General features: G+C 41.3%; 2 protein-coding genes across 2 annotated transcripts in view; both read right to left on the bottom strand.

Annotated features, from left to right (window-relative positions):
- Positions 1–17,298, bottom strand: part of LOC107221926 (octopamine receptor Oamb) — a 120,388-nt gene extending 103,090 nt beyond the window's left edge. Inside the window, exon 1 of the mRNA XM_046731398.1 lies at positions 16,968–17,298. The gene's annotated coding sequence lies outside the window, so the exon portion shown is untranslated. The remainder of the gene's footprint in view (positions 1–16,967) is intronic.
- On the bottom strand, positions 12,855–14,473 carry LOC107221920 (serpin B6). The gene is made up of 2 exons (XM_015661101.2): positions 14,444–14,473; positions 12,855–14,343 (listed from the first exon to the last, which is right to left on the bottom strand). The coding sequence occupies exon 2, from the start codon at positions 14,324–14,326 to the stop codon at positions 13,172–13,174; it is 1,155 nt and encodes a 384-aa protein (XP_015516587.2). The 5' UTR covers positions 14,327–14,343; positions 14,444–14,473; the 3' UTR covers positions 12,855–13,171.
- Positions 17,299–19,324: the final 2,026 nt, after the last annotated feature.

Here is a 19,324-nt window from a genome sequence, read left to right as displayed (position 1 = left end):
TTGGCGAATTTGTAGGAACGGCAAAAGAAGCCCCAGACACGAATACGCTTATTTTTTGCTTTTGTTTAGACGTGAACCGGCCGGCGTTTCGAAAAATTGTCGTTATTCAGCTCCAAATACCGTGTACAACATTTTTACTCACAAAGGTACCGAACCTCTTTGGCGCTAGGCAGCGTAGTTTCACACAAACATGTATGAAAAGTAGTATGAAACGAAACTACGATAATTTTGTTTAATGTATCAGGGAACGGTCATTGGAAGAAGAATTCATCCGTTTGATCACACGCTGATTGGACTACAAGAGGAAAAGAGAAGTCACAGAAGCGAGTAATCCGTTTACTTGATCCAAGCTTAACCTAACTTATTCTGCTATTCCTTAAATGAACTTAATTCATTTAGCCAATAGCAGTTCGTAAATTTCACCTTCATTTGGAATTTTGTTTCAACGTTGCAGTACCTTACAATCATTGTTCGAAGCAATTGAATTATTCCTATATATGCGTTTCTCTTCGATCGAGCTAAATTACGTTCTACAGTGCCAGTCGGATGAGTATGGAAAAAAATGAAAAGCACACTAACTTCGAGCGAAGAAAAGTGGATACTTTCAATAAGTAACACAACTCCCAATCAACTGATAATAATTTCAATCAAACGTTGTACGAAGTTAGCCAAAATTGTAGGTACTCGTGTTATTCGCAAAGCAGTCAGTTTCGTCATATGCTTGTAGTCGGCGGTTTCCTCAAGTTCCTAATTTACATCGTAGGTCATATTGGGTTCGGCACATACATGTAATAACGTATACCTGTGCCGAACGCAGTTACAAGAGTATTAATCTCATTAAGTGGCCTAACGGAGGCCCATCGACCGCCACGCCGAGTGGTTTAGGCGGGCTCCTCTTATGGGGGCGTCCCGAGAGGCTCCGGCGGTTTGGAACCCGGCAGGACACCCGGGATCAAACTGGAAATCGATCTCAAAAGCCTGGAGAACACGCCGAGCACCCGCGCCATCCCTAAAGATCTATTTGTTAATTAACTACTGTCACACATTTCGGTGAATAAAGGGCATGCGTTACAGGGTTTGACCATCCGCCCCCGTGACATCTCGTTCATCCCCTTCTGTGTTACACGCTCTCCAGGTATTCCCGAGCCCTCGTGTTACCTGAGAGACCGGTGCCAATCGTTGGTCAAAACCGTACGATTTATTAACCCAAATCTCGCGTTTAATAGTACAACGAGTCACTCCCTACTAATAGTTATAAAATTATCATAAGAACGCGATGAAATTCTCTTCCGAGATAATTCACAAATCTGTTGTGTACTCTGTTAACGATGAGTTACGTGACGTACAATTTGAACGAAAAGTTGGAGAAAGAAGAAAGATGTTTCAAAAATCGGCGGCAATGATGCTAGAGCCAGTTTTGGTGAATTTAAATGGAACAATATTCGTACCACGTACCAGAAATGAATTTCAGATGATTCTGTTGACGCGAGCTATTGTCAGATATGATAACAATTTGAGAAAAGGTTTCACGCTATAAATTACAACCTTGAGTATTACGTATTAAACTTTCGACAAATTACTTGAAAAACATTCAACAAATCTAGTATTACGGTATTTTTATAATTTAATTAATGTTTTGACGCCAAAACATCATTGCTGATGAACAACTGTTGTACCGTACTAATTGTGAGACATGTGCATTTTCGTATCCTATGGATATAACTTTATTTCCTAAATTTCGATTCCGACTCTACAGACCATTTATCATTCAACATGATCAACCATCTTCAATTTAATCAATGTTCGACATCATTTCTACACGGCGATGCAAATTTTCGACAAATCTAGCATCTCTGATCGCAGTCTCGAGCCGGGGGTTTATCTTAATAGCGATAATCTATAAACGAGCGGAACTGCATACCGAAGTAAACAGTTTAACGTCAAACGGTTCAGCCGTATCTAGTGCTGACCTGTCTCTCATCTTCCTTTGCCACCGGGGAATCAGACGCACTTATATATATGCAAAAGCCAGCTGCAATCAGGGATGTCTCTGGAATCGCGATTTCTCCGTTTCGCTGCAAGGCAAGGGCAATATTTACCCGTGAATACGAGAGCGCGGATAGGGAAAATATTTCCATTACTGTAATTATAGTTTCAATTTAGATTTACCCTGCAGTCGGAGGATAATGTTGGCAAAGTGTACTGGTCTATCACTCTTGCGATGCAATTGCATCCATTAATTAATATATACACAACCGTAGGCTGGGAGATAATGAAATCGTTACAGTCTGTACCGGAGTTAATTCTTACAACCTTTATTTTATCACCGTAGATCTATTATACAGGTATAAAGTGGTGTATAAAAGTTTTTTCCTGCAGTTATTGTCAATTTATTTTATATTGTCTTCTTATAAGCTTCATGCCGCATGGGTGCAACAAACTTTTGCAATATAAGACGGCTAGAATATTTCCCACATAATAAGAAATTACACACCTTATAGGTACTAAGAGATAATCTACACGGGTATATAATTGCAGATGTGGTCGGTGTTTATGGCCTATATTCACACCACGTATTCTTTAACGAGAAAATTTTGGCGAAAATTGGTGAAAAAGGACAAAAAACAAATACAGAAAACAAAAGAAAGAAGAGAATCAAGTAATCCGAAAAAGAGACACAGCGGGCAAGATTAGACTTTTCAAGGCCCGAGGGCACGACTGTCAGACATGAAAACGGGCTAGGAATCACCCCATTTTTTTTCAGTCGAGAACTTCACACCCCCTTTCGGTATCAAAGAGTTTTTCACACAACTGCAGTCGTGGTGCGAATGGCGAAACCTTTCGTAACAATATTTAAAATTTCGTCAATAAAGCAATTTCGTTATATCCCGATGAATATAATATGGGTACTGTTACCAATGCGTATCAAATCCTTTTAACTAATTCACTTTTTTCAACCCTCAACGATCTGAAAGTAAGAAAGACGTAATCGCAGCACCGACCAAAACGAATCTCGAGTTATACCGGAATAAAAAAAAAACCGAGTTGTAGCTTTCTTGACGAAATGATGTCATCGACATGTCTATAAATTTTTGATAGTTCGCTTTTTGGTATTCGTCAAGTGGCACTGAAATTCTTCTAAATCGTGGTGCAGAGTTTTTATGAGAAGGTTCGACGCACTTTGCTTGCTTAGTTTTTCCCGAAAAATCTTGAGTGAGCTTTTTATAAGATAGCTTGAGACTGCTTTTAATATTGCTCCGAGTCATCAAATTCTTTCATAGGGTAACAAGGTGAAAAGGAATTTTTTTGTTTTTGTTTCCTATACTTAAAAACGAATCACTGTTCATTTCATGTGCTTTCAGTTTCTCGGGTCTCTCTAACCACCCAGAAAACATTTTCACTTTGAGAGATAAAATATTTATGCTATTATTATTTCGACAAAAATTTTTCCGATTTCGGGTTAGAACTGTCCTAATATTCGTTTAATAAATCTGTAAAAAATACAAAACCAATCGGTAAACCTATGGTAAGCATCCGAGTTGCGAGTCTGAAAGCAGGTAGTTGAACACTTGTTACAACAAGTGATAAACGATCGGGGTGAGAAAATATTACCTGCAACTCCGTTCAAGTATACAATAAGTTTGATTAAATGAAAAAGCGTCAAGTAGGTACGAAGGTAGGTATGGCAAAATGAAGTACAGGAATAAACGAGGAAAGTCAAGTGAAGCAATGTTTCATTTTTAACAAGGCGAGTGCCGTCGTGATTCGCTACTCAAAGGAACGCGGGGTTTGAGACATGATGAATGTATCAAATTAAGTCACAACTGTTGTGCCGAGTCGGTGCCTCACACCCGGTTTTTCCTGAACTTTTGGCGTCCTGCTTAATACGCTTTTTCAGCCCTCATCTTCCCTCGCCGCGGAAATATCAGCGTCGATGCACGTCCGCGAAAAAGTTAACCGGGTAACACGTGGCAATTACCGACTTCCAGCGATTTCCGTTATGTTAAACGAATTAAAATCCACTCCCTGAGGTTTGATGTTTCACCCTCGGTCAGTCGGATAGAATCTGCGTCACCGATCCGAGGCGCAGATTGCGCTTTGAAGTTCATTTCAACCCCCTGAATCTTGAAAATCCAGGACCAATAATTCTCCCGGCTTATCCAACCCCATCTTCATCCACGTCACGCAGCTTTGTTGTCGATTGTCACGAAACGTAAAGAAGCCCTGCGATAAGCAGCCAGCGAATTTCCCTACGAATTGTTGAAAAATTCTAAACGCCTGCGGAAGTGATCGTGCCGTTTGGAAAGTTTACGATTACTCGCGGTGTGGAAAAAGTCCTCCTCGGATGATAATGCAATGTCAGGTGTTCAATCGCCGAGGAACTCGGACATACGTATCTCGGAATGAAGGAAGGGAAACTTACAGGATCCAACTTTTAGTTCGCGTCCTTCGACGCCGAGTGATTCTAAACGAGCGCGAGGCACACGAGCTTTCACATTTATTTCGTCCGAGGAAAGCCATTCTGAATCGGTGATGCGTAAGCCACATCATATGCCGTGCTGGAGTTGCGAGCCGCGATGCATTATGGCCAACGGGAACAAAGCCAGCCGGAATAACAGAAGAAAATTCACTGAATGCCAAAAATCTAACCCGAAAACTGAATTACGAAGGCTCTCGAGCTGCGGACTTGGCTATTCAATGTTCAACGATGCGAGAAATATTGCTCATAAAATATTAGGTGGGCGTTGTTTACATGTATATCTTGGATCTCGGTGTCAAAAGGACGAGGGAAACGCGTTATCCTTATAGAAATTTTTGGTCACGAGCCAAACGCTTTCACAGATTCATAATTTTTACCAAAATCACTCGGTTGTGCTTTTGAAATATAGCTCGATTCGTTCACTGGACCAGAAATATTTGCTATATCGATCGGCAACAGTGACCGAGTGACAGTTCGTTGACGTGAAGGGCGAACGAGAGAGTTGATAAAAATTCCGAGTCAATCACTCGCGTCAGGTTTTCGGGATAACTGTAACGTTTCTCTCCAAATCCCGCACTCCGCTTATATTTGCAAAATCAACCGAACCCTTCTCCATATGTCAACAGAAAAACATAATCGTTCCAACGAATATGCAGATACGAATATCATACTTCTCTGTCAAAACAATTTTTTATCAACATGTTTATCCACTCGCGTCAAGAAGCTCGGATCTCAATTTTCTGTGTGAAATAAACCACCTACACACTTTCCTGCAACTCCATCTTCGTTACATTAAATTGAATATCGCTCGTGATAAAAGTGTGGCGAAAGTAAGTGTCTAAAAAAAACGTAGAGCGACAGGTTTTGACGTGACGCGTTCAACAACATGACGAAGCGGGCTTCTGCAGATGCTCTTCATTTTCGCAACACTGTACATATACATATATATATATATAATACATACACATTATACACACACATGAATATGTATTGTCTACACGTATCGAGGCTATATTTTTATTGATTGTGAGAGCTTTCGTTCGGCTCAGCGGTTTTATCCACCTCATCGGATCTCCACCGAAGTTTCCTGCCGTGGAAAGTCCTTTCCCCATTTCTTACCTGCACTCCTCGATCGCGATCGTCGCGATTGAATTGATATCGACAAATTGCAAGAGCACGTGTTTTGATGTATATACGACGCCGCAGTTACATGCAGTTTTGTATCATATAGGTATATCCGCAACGTACGTGTCAGGCGAACATAACTCTTGTGGGGCCGGTAAAAATTGCTTTTCCGCCTTTCGCGGACTGGCACATTATATGTATTGATGGGATTTATAAAAATGTGGTAAACTATACATCCGGCTGTCACAGACATCATCGTCCCGCGGCTCCGATGCGTTTTATACCTCTCCCAATTCGGTTTTTATCGCGGTGGCTTTCAACCCAGTTATTCATGTATGATTTCTTTCACACAGACCCAGATTTGCACACGCCTTCGATTACGATCGTCGAAGCAGAATTCCAGACGAGGATCAGAGGAAAATAATGAAGTATTTTTGCCGGATACTTTATACGCGAGAGAAGATACGAATACATAAAAGTTTCCTGATTAATTATTTCTCTCGAGTCATGTTTATCTATCTACTGCATAAGAAACTTCATTGGCGAAAGTAATCGAACGTGTTTCGCACACCTCGCGTGAATCATGAAGATTGATGATCTAATGGAACGGACGGACGTGCGCCAAGGATATTCCAAAGCAAATTCACGGACAATTCATTAATCCACTGCGATCGGTTTCGTCTCAACAATCATTTTGTTTCCCGAAGAATCCGTATAGGCGCGATGAATTCGATTCAGCCTTCCTTACGTTCAGCGGATAAATATTTGGTAAAAGAAAATGCTATCGTGGAAAGGCCCCGTTTCTTATACGCGAATACATTAGCCTCATTTTTGTCTGTTTTTCGCAAACTGTCCGAGGAAAGGTATTTTGTGCGGTAAACGTGACAAGATTTTCAGAAGAGACCGTGGGGCGCCTACAGGAGAGAAAAGTGAAAGGGAAAATAGCTAAAAATTGAATGTTAATACCCCTCAAAAGGATCCGTTGCTGAAACTGAAATGGCGGACACGCCCACCGGGTGTAAAAATTATATTTTCACCGATTGCGTGGAAATGGGGTAGAAAATTAAAGCGTTTGGTGGAAGGAGGTCTTATTGAAATCCGCGAATCAATAAGTTGCAAAAGTCGGGGGGGCGTTTTATGGCCAACGATTCATTTGACCGAAGTGAACAGCTCAAACGTGTCTCGTCGTTCTGTTCCGAAATTCAAGACGTTACCGGTATGGCGTTGGCAGGTAAAATAACGTCGAAACCGCCGCAGCATAGAAAGCGGCTATCCAAACCACTTCGGCCGAATATCTCCTTGGCAACAGTAAAGCTCTAGCCTTTAGTCAGTGCCCAAGGAGTCACCTTGAAATATGTTCGGACCCAAGATTCTCAGCAAATGGAGGATTCGGGTAACGTTGTACGTGCAGCGAGTGACTTTTTGACAGAATAGACCCAGGACACCCTTAACGCTAATTGCATATCTCAGTGAAAACCTCGAGGCTTCTGCTCAGAGAAAACGCAGAGACAACCGGGAAGAACCCTAAAACACCCTTTCTCCTACTCTGAAAATAGCCAGAAACTGATGTTCGTAGAGCGCATGTCGAGAAATGTAAAAATTTCCACCCATGTGAATAGCAAATATACTATCTGATCATAGACAATTGGGTCATCGTTATTCCTAACTAGTGTAAGGCTGCAGAGTTCAGATTTAAAAGTACGAAAAAGCATGGTACAACTTTCATGGGAGTCAAGGAGCGGCTCGAAGTTCGCGAATTAAAATGAGATGACTCGTGTAATTTTTGTGGCAAGGGTTTGCTTAATACTGTAGAAAAAATTAGGTGTGGAATTATACATAGAAACTGTAATTTGGTGTTGATTTAACACCGTCGGATACTTTATGTAGTAATAGTTAATCCATACTGGCCAATTTTGGTTCATTTTAGTACCGCCATTTTGCTGCGACCGCGACGTGATGGATTTCGCGTGGCTATAATATGCACAATGCGTCAAAGAAATGTAATAAGAAGGGAAACGGTTAAGGGAGGAGGAAGCACGCGAGATCCTTATCTTGGGCCGGGGGTTGACGCGAGGGGCATAATACGCAGGTTTCCTGATCCGAAGTGACTGGCATTACCACTCGACGAGGAAACACCGTCGGAGCTCGTTCCGATCTTTGGACGAAGTCGAGTTTGGGCCACTCACGATTAGCCACCCCCGAGTGGACACGGCATTCTCGGTCATTAAGGACTGATTTCCCTTTTCGATCCCGTTTTCTCTTCGTCATTTTACCGCGAATGGTGCAGCAGCACTCGACTGCGGTTCATTAGCGATGCTTGCACGGACAAATAAGAAGCAATTTAGAGGATAACGTCAGGCAAGGGCTCTGCAACTATCCTAGACGAAGTTTCTCAAGCAAATTATAAGTTAACTACTAAGTTCGCTCGATATACGAGACCGAGTGCGGCCCCAAGTCTCGCGAAGCTTCTCTCACGGATGCACTGGCTTCCGTCTATAACAGAGGAGTGCCCCATTTCTATTTGCGTAATTCGATATATTTATCCTATGCATGTGCTTCGCGAAATGATCACGCGGTCCGCGGACACGTGACTCCTTGGAAATGAGTTATCGGACTCTGTTACGAACATTGATTTACCCTGCACCTCGTGGCGCAACGTGAATTAAACCAGGGCATCGTACAGTGTGCATGTTACATCGATAAGTACCATATAGCACGAAAAACGTTAAATCATTTGTTTAACTCGTTATCACAGAATTGCGACTTTCAATGATTAGTTTTTTACTTATTTGTTCGTTTATCCTGACTGGTAAAACATGGTAAAACTTTACATGCTTTATCAATAGTTAGCGGCTGCTGAACAAAAATATCAATTTTCGGGCATCAATTGTAATTAAATACAATTTATTCTGCAGCTTGTTGCGGATAATTCTACTGGATAAAATCAAGGCGTCACTAAATTTCCAGAGTGATTCACGACGTCTAGGTACGCAGCGGTGGTTAAATTTACGACGCGTTCCATATCGGCGTTTCTTTTCTTTCCTTTTTTCAAGATTCTACCTCCTTAACGCGCGAGTGCCTGAGTACGTCGTTTTTGAGGGATGGTTTATTATCATTTTATCTCCTTTCCACGTTCCAGAATCGAGGGTTCTTCACCAGGTTTTACATTTATAGCCACGTCGTTGTTCAAAACGCCACCCCCACGCAGACGCGCGTGTTTCGTTAGAGATAAAATCTTGTGTCCTCTGTTTGTGGTTTGTATCTTGGGCGAATATCGCAATGGATCACTTTCGTTGCCTTGAGTCTAGCAAGGCAAAAAACTATCAGCACCTACGCATCGCTTCGATCCTTCCTCCGCGTGCTTTACCCAACCAAATTCACTCGTAGCCAGAAATACGGTGAGTTACAACCATATCATTACGATCACGAGAAGATGCAAAAATACAATCATTAATAACCTCGATCATCGTGATGATTCAATACGAAATATCCAGATTCTAAGAGAGTGAAATTAGAAACGAATCGAGGCTCGTTATTATTCCTATAACATCCTAGCATTCTATTCACGGATTTAATGACATCCTCCACAGGTGATACTGAGTCCAAGACAGTGTGGTGATACGGTATCGATAATGACACTTTACAAAGTTTACTCGACACGTAGTGGTGTTCGATTCACCGCGAAACGGGGTAGCAGCTACTGAATGGAAACGGGGTCGCATTCGCGCTGAATATTACTTGGAAAATTTTCCAGCATACGTAGCTACTAATGTCGTTAAACAGCTTCGAGAGAAACAACCGATACTCCGCGTCACGGCGATGCAACGTTCCGGTGTTCAAAAGGTTGCACTTAACTGTGCCACGACTTTTTCCTCCCGCAGCCCTTCGAACCGTAAGAACAGAAGTTACAGAAGTACCTAAGTCCGATCGGAAGCCAGTTTCGTACGAATAGATTCCAACCAGAGTAATAAGCGAAGCTCGGTTGAACCCGAGATATGTGGAGACATGGAAGCCTGGGTTCAATCAAATTCCAATTAGTCCAACAATCGGTCAGACAGTGCTGCAAAATTGAATGGAGGATAATGAGCTATGGAAGGTAGTTTGAAACAGGCGAGAAAATAATTCGCAAGCTTCTATACCTGTAATTACGAATGTAACGGCATAGAGCAGGAAATTACGCCATGCCAGCTGGGATTAACTAACTCAATTCACTCTGTCAGTTCTTGCCCTGCGAAATGACACGCGGTAAATAACCAGACATAATTTTCAGCTCCCATTCTGAACCATTCAAGGTACGTGTGGCGAAAGATCCGGGCGCCGCAAAGTCCCGAGGATATGGGTGCAAGTAATAGTTTTCAGCACAGCTGCGGTAAACGCGGGGAAACAGGATATTACGTCATCAGCACAGGAGTCGGGGAAGAGCGATGCAATCACAACAGCTACGAGAATCTCTGCGACGGTTCTTGTATTATCGCCGAGATAGACATCGAACACCAGAGAGCTTTTGGTCGTTCTGTTCAAAGTATCCCGCGATCCCGCGTGTAAGCAGCAGTTGGTGGTATAATAATTCTACCCACGCTTCCAGTTTCGTTTTAATAAAAGAGGCTCGGGTTCAACATTATTTTTGATCTTGGATGTCACTCGGCGAGACCGAGTTTAAGCTGCCTTATTCCCGCGGATGAGAAAGGTGAGAAAAGTTGAATAAAATTTCTCCTTCGGAAGTGTTTTCATCGGCAGTAACGAGTTGTGTGACAATTTTATATAAGGTCAAGTTTTGTCAGACTCGTAAAACTGATATCTTGTTTGCAAGTATAATGATAGTCAAAATCAATGCTCGAGAGGCACAATTTTATAGGCTCAACTCTGATACGAAATAGTCGGTAGCCCCGATTTTTTTAAATTTCAAAGGAATGTTCTTATTTTTGTCGCCGTTCCAAATTGTCTAGCGCTAACCGAGAGACGAGAAAATACGAAACAATCGAATATAATTTTCGAACTTACAAAGTACCCCTTTAAGAAGCAGATTTCAGCCTGCGGGAGAAGCTTTGATGGCTTTTATAGTAAGTATATGGTATTGTGTAAATTTCCTTCAGTAAATAACCGTCTAGACGTCTGCATCACAGAGTCCTAGAAGACACGTCTCATTATTAAAGCAGAAATTAAACTAGCCGCGTAAAATTAGACCCTATTAATTTAGGTGTCGCATTTGGTATTGTCAGCCTTTTCGCACAGGCGACACGGACACAACAATCCAAATCTGATTAATACGCGGACAAGGTTTCGTTACAGTTGGTTCGTCGTGCCCAGTTTCAGCTGTCACAAAAATAACAACTGAATTTCAATTCCGACGTACAACAATTGCCAAAATGGTACGAGTTGTTCTCGACTAGTTTTGAGAAAATCATACCGTATTCGATTTTTTAAATGTACCTACGTTACCGTAAAAATAAGATACAGGGGCTATCTGAGACAGAATTTCTATGAACAAGCAATCTCAATCAAGTGAAAAAATCAAGGAGTGCCTTCCCCTTCAAATCAACGTCATACCCAGTGCTACCAATCTTGGAATGAAAAGTTGTAGACGTTCAATTAAACGTACACAAAGTTTCACGTCAGCCGTATAACGTGTTCCGTGGTCACGTCCTCGTTAGCCCACGTTTATCGACGCGCGTTAGTTACCAGTTAACTTTTCAGCCCAACTTACACCCCCACTGAAAGTTGTTGTTTTGTTGGCCGAGCTGATTCTCCCTGCCGACACGTCAACGAGCCTCATCGAATTTGAATTGGTGAACTTCACCGAACGCTAATGCGATCGACATTGGGGATTTAGTTATACACGAAAAAGTTTCAGCGATATTTCAGCCCCCTCCCTCCCACCCCCCCTGGAACGAAATGAAAACCCGGCGGAAGAAGAGGAACAAATAAAACGAAGTTAATCCCTGCGAGGGATGGAGAGAAATGGGAAACAGCGAAACTTCTGTAAAAGGTATTTCTCACGGAGACCACTGTCTTTTTGTGTATATCGCGTTGGATTAATTCCCCGAAATACATTACCACCTCCGCTCTTTGATAAGTATGCCATTTCGGTACCAACGCCAAATCTTTACTTGCCACTTAAGGCGCGCAGCGTGCTCGATTTACAAATATTTGTTTGAATCCACCAGCTCGTTCCCATTCAAAAGACGTATACGCGAGAAATTTTTCGAACAAAAACTTTTCCCTTTGGAACGTGTAAGGTAAATCACTCTGCAGTCTCTGCGAACAGCCCTAAATCAATCGCATCCAACACACCCGATTAAGCTTAAAAGCCAATAAAGTCGGATGTTACTGCTCTATATAATCCCCGTTTCGCCCTTCACGGGGGAGTGTATTATATACTGAGTAATCACTTCGCGATGACCGATTATTATAGCTAGTGTCACTCGGCGGTAATTTTGTTGAGTAATTTCCATCGATCTGGCCGAGGTCCTCTTGATCCGTCTTCGAATCCCTGAAGTGGTTATCTCAGTCGTTAATAACTGACTAATCGATAATTTCATAACCGGGCGATGACGATCCTCGGCGATACTTGACCCGAGAGTCAAGGGTAGGGATTCCTATTTTTATTTTTATTTTTTTCACTTCACCTCTGTTTCAAATGATAAGACCTTAAATCGCGACAGGACCTCTTTGAATATAACGGCTACGTTATTGAGATCTCATATTCCGAGGGAGGAACCGCCGCGAAGTCAGGATATTAAAAAGCGCCAGTGTGTGTCAACTGACTCGTTCGAGAAGTTCCTTGGACATGGGTTATCGATGACGATGGAATACAGCGATAATGGTAACCGCATGCGCAGCAACAAGTGTAAATTAAAACTGTGTATCATTTCGCTGTTTCTTGCCGCTTGCAATCTCGTCGTTCATTGCATTAGGTCTGCCCGGTGCTAAGCAAGGTCTCACCTCTGCTCAACGGAGAGCGGAATCCGAACTACGTGAGAGACAAAGCGAAGTACCCCAGCAGTTGTTCGCCTGAAGCTGAACACACGCTTCGCAAAAGTTCGAAAGTCCTATTCGTCTAGCGATCCTCTGCACGCGCCGCAAATATTATATGCGCTATGCCGTCATTGTGTCAGGTATTACGGTACGTGTAAATCTCCGCAAAAGATCTATCAGTGATTACTCTGTGAGAGAATGTAGTTGTACGACGAAAGTTAAATTATCCATTCATGAGTCAATTCATTTCGTAACGTGTAATTGAAGATTATGATTTACAAAAATTAAGGGTCATTATGTGAAGTTCTATTACACGCTATAAAACTAATGGTTAGTCCAACCGACATTTATAATGACTATATTTCCACAACGCTGCACGGTAACAGGAATATAATAAAATTGCCAGCGCAGCATTCAAATACGAGAATTGACATTCATCATCCATGCACCGGTACAAGTACCCACTTAATGGTTTCACACAATTAATCATTCTTTCAACGTATAGGTGTTCGAGTTCCAAAATGATCGTTTCACTTCATTCTGATGTGAACATTTATTTAAGATACACAGCTGTACCCACATCATCGTGACTTATGACACGGAAGGTTGGTGGAGAAATCCATTAAACAAGGTTACCTCCAAGTCTCGATGGTATATCGCATAATACACCGGCCGATCGACGATAAATCTTTCTGGTGGCGGGGGCTGAGCATCAAGACTTATTGGCATAGCAACGATAACGGTAGCAGCAGCCGCCTCGCTACCCTCCTCGTTGACTTCGATGAAGGTCTTTTGGACGACCTTGCTAATTTTGAGTCCAGAATCGGCGATGCCAGAAAAATCAGCCCCGTCCTGAAACATGTCGGTCATTCCCAAAATTTTCAAACTCTGCTCGAGGTTCAACGTGGTTTCGATTTTGAACTTTGGTAGAGACAGCTCAACGTGGCTTGGACCTGTCCGCTTTAACCGCGCTGCCAAATTCACTTTGTGGAGATTATCCCGTACCGCTTTGAGCCCGTTCACTTCTTTGGGCAGTATTATAACCATGCTCAACTCGTTGCCCCGATACGGTAGTTCGATGAACCTTGCATTGACTTCGGGAAGGTGGCCAAACCTGAATGTATGCTTCAAGAACATGGTAGGAACGATTTTGCTAATTTTATCATTGACATGGAATGGTCTGTCCGCAGTTAGAGATGGATCGAACCTCTTGGCCCAGCTACCCTTGAAGTAGGCAGCGTTCACGAGAACCAGAGCTGTGTTGGGATGGAGGCTGCCTCTGGCAATTACATCCTTGATACGATTGTTAGTCTGCTGTTCGCACCAGGAGTTTATGGTACGAGCAGCCGCTTCCGAATTATGAAAGTCCAGTTCCTCGCACCTGGACAAAAATTTTCTAGCAGTTAATTCCTTGTATGCAGATTTTATCACGAACTGTTTTGCAGGATATATTTTATTCGCGATGCGCAGTTCCACTTCCTTCACACCGTTCAATCTTTCGATCAGAGACTTGTAGCCGGATTGACCGAGCTGGTTGTCTTCCGGAAGTAGCAGAGATTTTCGCATTTGCGTTGCTGTCTTGCCGCCAGCTCCATAGGCAGCCATGGCGAGCGCAACTTGAGCACTCAACGGGGATACGACCAAATTACTCGAAGTGTCACCAGCCACGGTCGTCAAAAAATTTTTGGAAAATTCGCCAGTAGTAAGAGCGACTTTCCGAAGTGCGTCGGTGTTTTTATCGGCCATGACGATAGCAGCGAAGGCTACAATGAATATTAACAAAGTTTCCACCAATTTCCGAATCAATGTATCAATATAAAGTAACTTGACCATGAGTACATTAACTCACAATATTTACGCTACCTTGCACGAAGACGAAGCTCAACTGATCGCGAATTTATGATTCAGAGTCAGTATCGGTTCTGAGCCGATAGCTGTCCAGATTAAGACAAAATAAAATGATAAGATGAACAGTCATTGCGGTCGATAAGCCTAAAAAGATTACTCACTGTGGATCATCTCCTTTGTTGATTCAGAAACTGCGCAGTGGTTGTTCATCAAAGCTTATACGCCAAGCAGTTCAATTGGAACATCTGAGAAAACTATACATAGACTACGTATCAGCCAATTATGACTTATTTTCGTTGGTCGTTAAGACCATTTTACGCAGTTTTTTTTTTGCTAGCTTTCCAGTTAGGCGTACCTATCAAACTGTAATGACTGGTTAATAGAAAGAAAAAGAAAAAAGCTCACAGATTCGTTAGGAACTAGAAGCAAAAAGTTCAAACTGGCATGTGAGGCGTCATTACGATGAGTCATGATAAGTCAATGACGGGTTAGTTAGTCATTGTCATAGAATATTCAACTCCACAAACAAGTAGATTAACGATACGTGTAAAGTTGAAGGGTAACATTGTTAATTAATAAATACTGTTTACTAAAAAATTAGACACTGAAAGAAGGGAATTCGTAAACTGTTTAGTCTACAGCCGTTCCCGACGAATAGAAGAAAGTGGATATAAAAAGCTATATAAGAAACAACAATGATGACATCTAACGACATGGAACCTACCAACCTTTTAATTCGAGTGATAATAGATCGTAAAAGTGGGCCAAATACCTTCTAAAATATGATACTCGATGTTCTTTTTTTTAACGACTATTGATATCTATTATTTGACTTGCTACAACAATGAACGCAGTTTCATTCGCCTATTTCTATTGATTGAGTGCTCAACCGACCAAGAAAATCATACTTTAATTAACACATCGTACGTCTCAACCTCGTCGATTTCGGATTTGAATTTGTAGCGCAGTGATCAACTAGCAACAATTGAATAGCAGCATTGATATAGCTAATGATAAATGTAGGTAAGGTGAAGTAGAATCATAGCGTATGATAGTACAATTGTAATTGAAAATGAGTAATCCACACGAGTAAGCCAAAATCTTGGTAGACACGCACATTTTATTTCGGGCAGACATTATATTAAATATTAGTAAGGAAAAATACGGAAGTTATACGATTATAAGCAATAAACTGAATCAGTTTCATTATTTACATAATTTAGCAATGTATGGCCCCGCGAAAAATTCAATAAAATTTCCGTTTCCAGCAAATCTGCTGCTGATGGTGGAGATAGAGATACCTACTTTCAATGTAGTTATAAGCTTTCCACAGCAGCGGAGTTGAGCTATATCAAATATTGCCATTCGCGAATTAGTGTAAATGATTAAACCATTATTTTGATGGAGAATAATGTACGTAGCATAGTCTTGGAATTGTATTGACTGCCGTCGAAAGTAACAGGCATAAAAAAACGTAAAATCAAATTAAATTATACAGATATCGAGTAACTTGTACGAAAATACACAGGAAAGCGGTCATCATCATTTTTTGGCCCACTGAATACGTATTTTTAAACCCGAACGCCATTTAGTTTCGCGAATTCCGGTTTTAACGAATGATCGGTAAATTTGACCAGTGAATTGATTGCGAAGAAGGGGGGAAAAACGTAACAAAACAGTTTGAAATTCCACCTCGTTTTTTTCATCCCATTTAATATCACTTCATTCGCTTCCATTCAATTTTATGTTATTCCACGAATCACCCACGTTTGAAAAAATTCCCTACATTTCAGTCAAATTTCATCCCACTGACAATGAGTCTATATTGTACGTTAGACTGTTTATATTTCGCAAATTTCAAGTAGCTAATAAACCATCGACGTATTTTTGAATGCCAAGTGACACTTTAATATAGAACACAACCGCTACCCCTGCCTAACAAGGTTTGTTCAATATAACTGACACGCACGTCCGGATTGAGAGTAGATATGAAACGTATGTGGGTTCATATAAAATGAACAAATAAAAACTACAGATATGACACAGGGTGTAACTATTAAAGTCGATGAAAATGTAGTTACAAGGGTATGTAAGAATAGACGTCATACTAGGTTAGATTGCATTCGTGAGTAACCGGGATACGGACATGTTTATATTTTGTATAAGTAACACGATCGACATAAACACAAATCAAACATCAGATTCGTTGGCTGACTGGAGGGGCAGGCGCTCGACCAATCACGGCGCGTACATTTTTGTGTAACGTCTCTGCCAGAACCCTCCTATACAAACTCTATCCTAGCCAGTAGCTCCATTATACAAGCGTTTTCAACGCTTAACTTTACAGTTTCGGAATCGATTTGCTTGCCCCTAGCTAAACTGATTCGACCCGAAGAAACGCAGAAAACGGACCGAAAAAAAAGCGTAGGACTAACAGCAGAAAAATGACGAGAAAAATCTCTGCTTGTTTGGCTGTAACTTTTGATCCGGTGCTCGCAACTACCATTGTAGAAATATTTTCACTGCTCAAACAACTTACCCTTAGTCTGCGCTGCGTAGCTGCACACGTAACTGCTTCAAACGACACTGATTAACTTTAGTTTTTACACTCTCACTGTTAATATAACGTCACGTTTAACACGCACTGGCGTCACAACAACGGATCAAAATTACCCGCACCAGCCGATCTGCTACGTCCGAGCGATCAGGCTCAAGTGACGGTAGAAACCAAAATATTGGATATATCGTACATCGGCAACTCGTCGCGTTCAACAACTTCGACACTTATCGCTAACGGAACGAATCGATAGAATTTGAGTTTCAAAATTTTGGATCAAAGAAAGACGCCTGGATACATTAAACGAATCAGCCGTTATACTCTTCGAGAGATATCTCATCGTCGTTTGGCCACTGATATAATGGTCATATTGACATTTCGATCTGTTATGTTACCTCTCTTGGTGCGTATACTGCGTCAACATGAGTCGCGATGTAAACATTGAGGGGGTGCCCTGGTCAATTCTGACGTTGACGCATATTTCTGCAAATATAGAAGCCCACGTATCTGGAAGACAAAAAAAGGCTTAATAACTTCATTCTGTACGCAATTCTGAACAAAAACACTCCAATATATTTACATTTGCGACGAATTTACCATTGCGATTTCGTAGAATCCGTGCCATTTCTTAATTTCTGCCTCAAATGAAAATGCATCGGAGTGTTTTCGTTCAGATTGTGCATAGAACGAGGCTGCTTTTAAGCGCTTTTTCGCGTTTCAGATACGTTTGAGGTACCTCGATATTTCGGGATATATACGTCAACTTCGAAATCGACCAGAGCACCCCCTTAACCTGTGTCTCCGTGTTTTTTTTTCAGAATATCATTGCTTATGCCTTGAGCATATACTTACGAGTTACGTGCAGGGGGATGGATTGAAATCGGTACGTTCTAGTATCTATCAAGAGCTTGCGTGCATTTACTCGTATTTGTATACCAAGCTGCACCGTGAACGGTATAAGCGAAGGATTTGAAACGGGTCCCAGCTTCTTCCGATGGCATATACCTGTGCTATACATACACCTATGTATATCTGGCGCGGAAGATTTTCGCCGATACAAGTTTCTCAATATAAATCGCTTCGTGTGGGTCGTTTGTATCTCGCCTGAAAGTTCCTGCTGCAGCACCTGGATCGCGTAGAGGAGCCGGTGGTAACGCGAATACTCTTTGAAAGTTCTTCGATTGTGGGAAAACTATGCTAGACAACTTTTAAGACCTCCTCTATTTTTGGTTCCTCTTCCTTGGTTCTTTGTTTCTCCCTCTACCTTTCTTTGCGTTCATTTTTCCGGACGTTTGAGAAAACTTTTCATTCGACTTTCGTGCTGTTTCTTTACCGTATAGCCGGTTACACGTATGTAATAGATCTTATTCCTCTTATATACTGCAGAGATACCGTTTTCTCGGATTTTTCCTAAGCCTTAAGGCGCTGCGATCCTTACTTGTTTAGATTTCGGATCCTCGAACGTGCAGTTCTCACGCAGACAAGGGCTCAAGGATATATTGGGCGTAATTTTAACACGAACGTAACGACGCAAAAAATAGTTGGATAAAGGCTTAGAAAGTATGAATAAATTTAAGTTAAATTTAACTCAAACACGGTGTCCTTATTAGTAAGAAGGAAATATTTGCACACACGAATTTGAGCTAAACAAACTTGACTATGAATATTTCTATTTTTAGAGTAATCACGACATGGTCCCTATCATTTTTTATAACGCATAAGATTAATCATTCACCGTATCAATTAAACTTTGTATGAATAATTAGTATATACTTGAATTATCAAGTTTGAACGCTTCGTTATAATAAATATGTTAACACTATTTCAAACTTATCTCGGATGTTCTTTAGAGCATCCATTCGTTAAGAAAATGAGTCTCAATCATTGAAATTGAACAAGCACTGTGATTTTCGGATTGAAAAAAAAAAAAAAAAACAACAAATGTAATTTGATCTTTTTGAGTTTCTAAATAACATAACTTTCTTCAGTTGAATTTGTAGTTTCTAATTTTATCTTTGCTTAAATTATAACAGGAAGAGGCTCTTTGATTGAAATTTAATTAAATTTATTTAAATTCACGATCTTGGCGTTATTGTGTTCAATTTCTTCACCGCGTTTCGTACTCCGATGTATCATTATAACGATTCCTGTGCGAAAAATACCCGGTGCTCGCTGTCGTCCCCAGACACCTCGCTGTTGAAAGGCATCCACCGTTATAACACGGGCTCGTTTACATCAGCTGATTAAGCTGCTGAGCCAATTACTGTATATTAAGCTTCCCTCAAACCGCGCCATCTCAGCGATTTCGCTAAAGGGAGAGTAATTCCCGGAAACGTCGG

Source organism: Neodiprion lecontei, chromosome 1 (assembly GCF_021901455.1).
Source record: "Neodiprion lecontei isolate iyNeoLeco1 chromosome 1, iyNeoLeco1.1, whole genome shotgun sequence".
In the NCBI taxonomy this organism is placed as follows: Eukaryota; Metazoa; Arthropoda; class Insecta; order Hymenoptera; family Diprionidae; genus Neodiprion; species Neodiprion lecontei.
Note: the sequence above shows the minus strand (reverse complement) of the source record. Positions and strands in the feature narration are given on the sequence as shown.

Excerpts from the sequence above, each read along its gene's own strand:
- LOC107221920 (XM_015661101.2), bottom strand. The coding sequence starts at position 14,326 with ATGGCCGATAAAAACACCGACGCACTTCGGAAAGTCGCTCTTACTACT.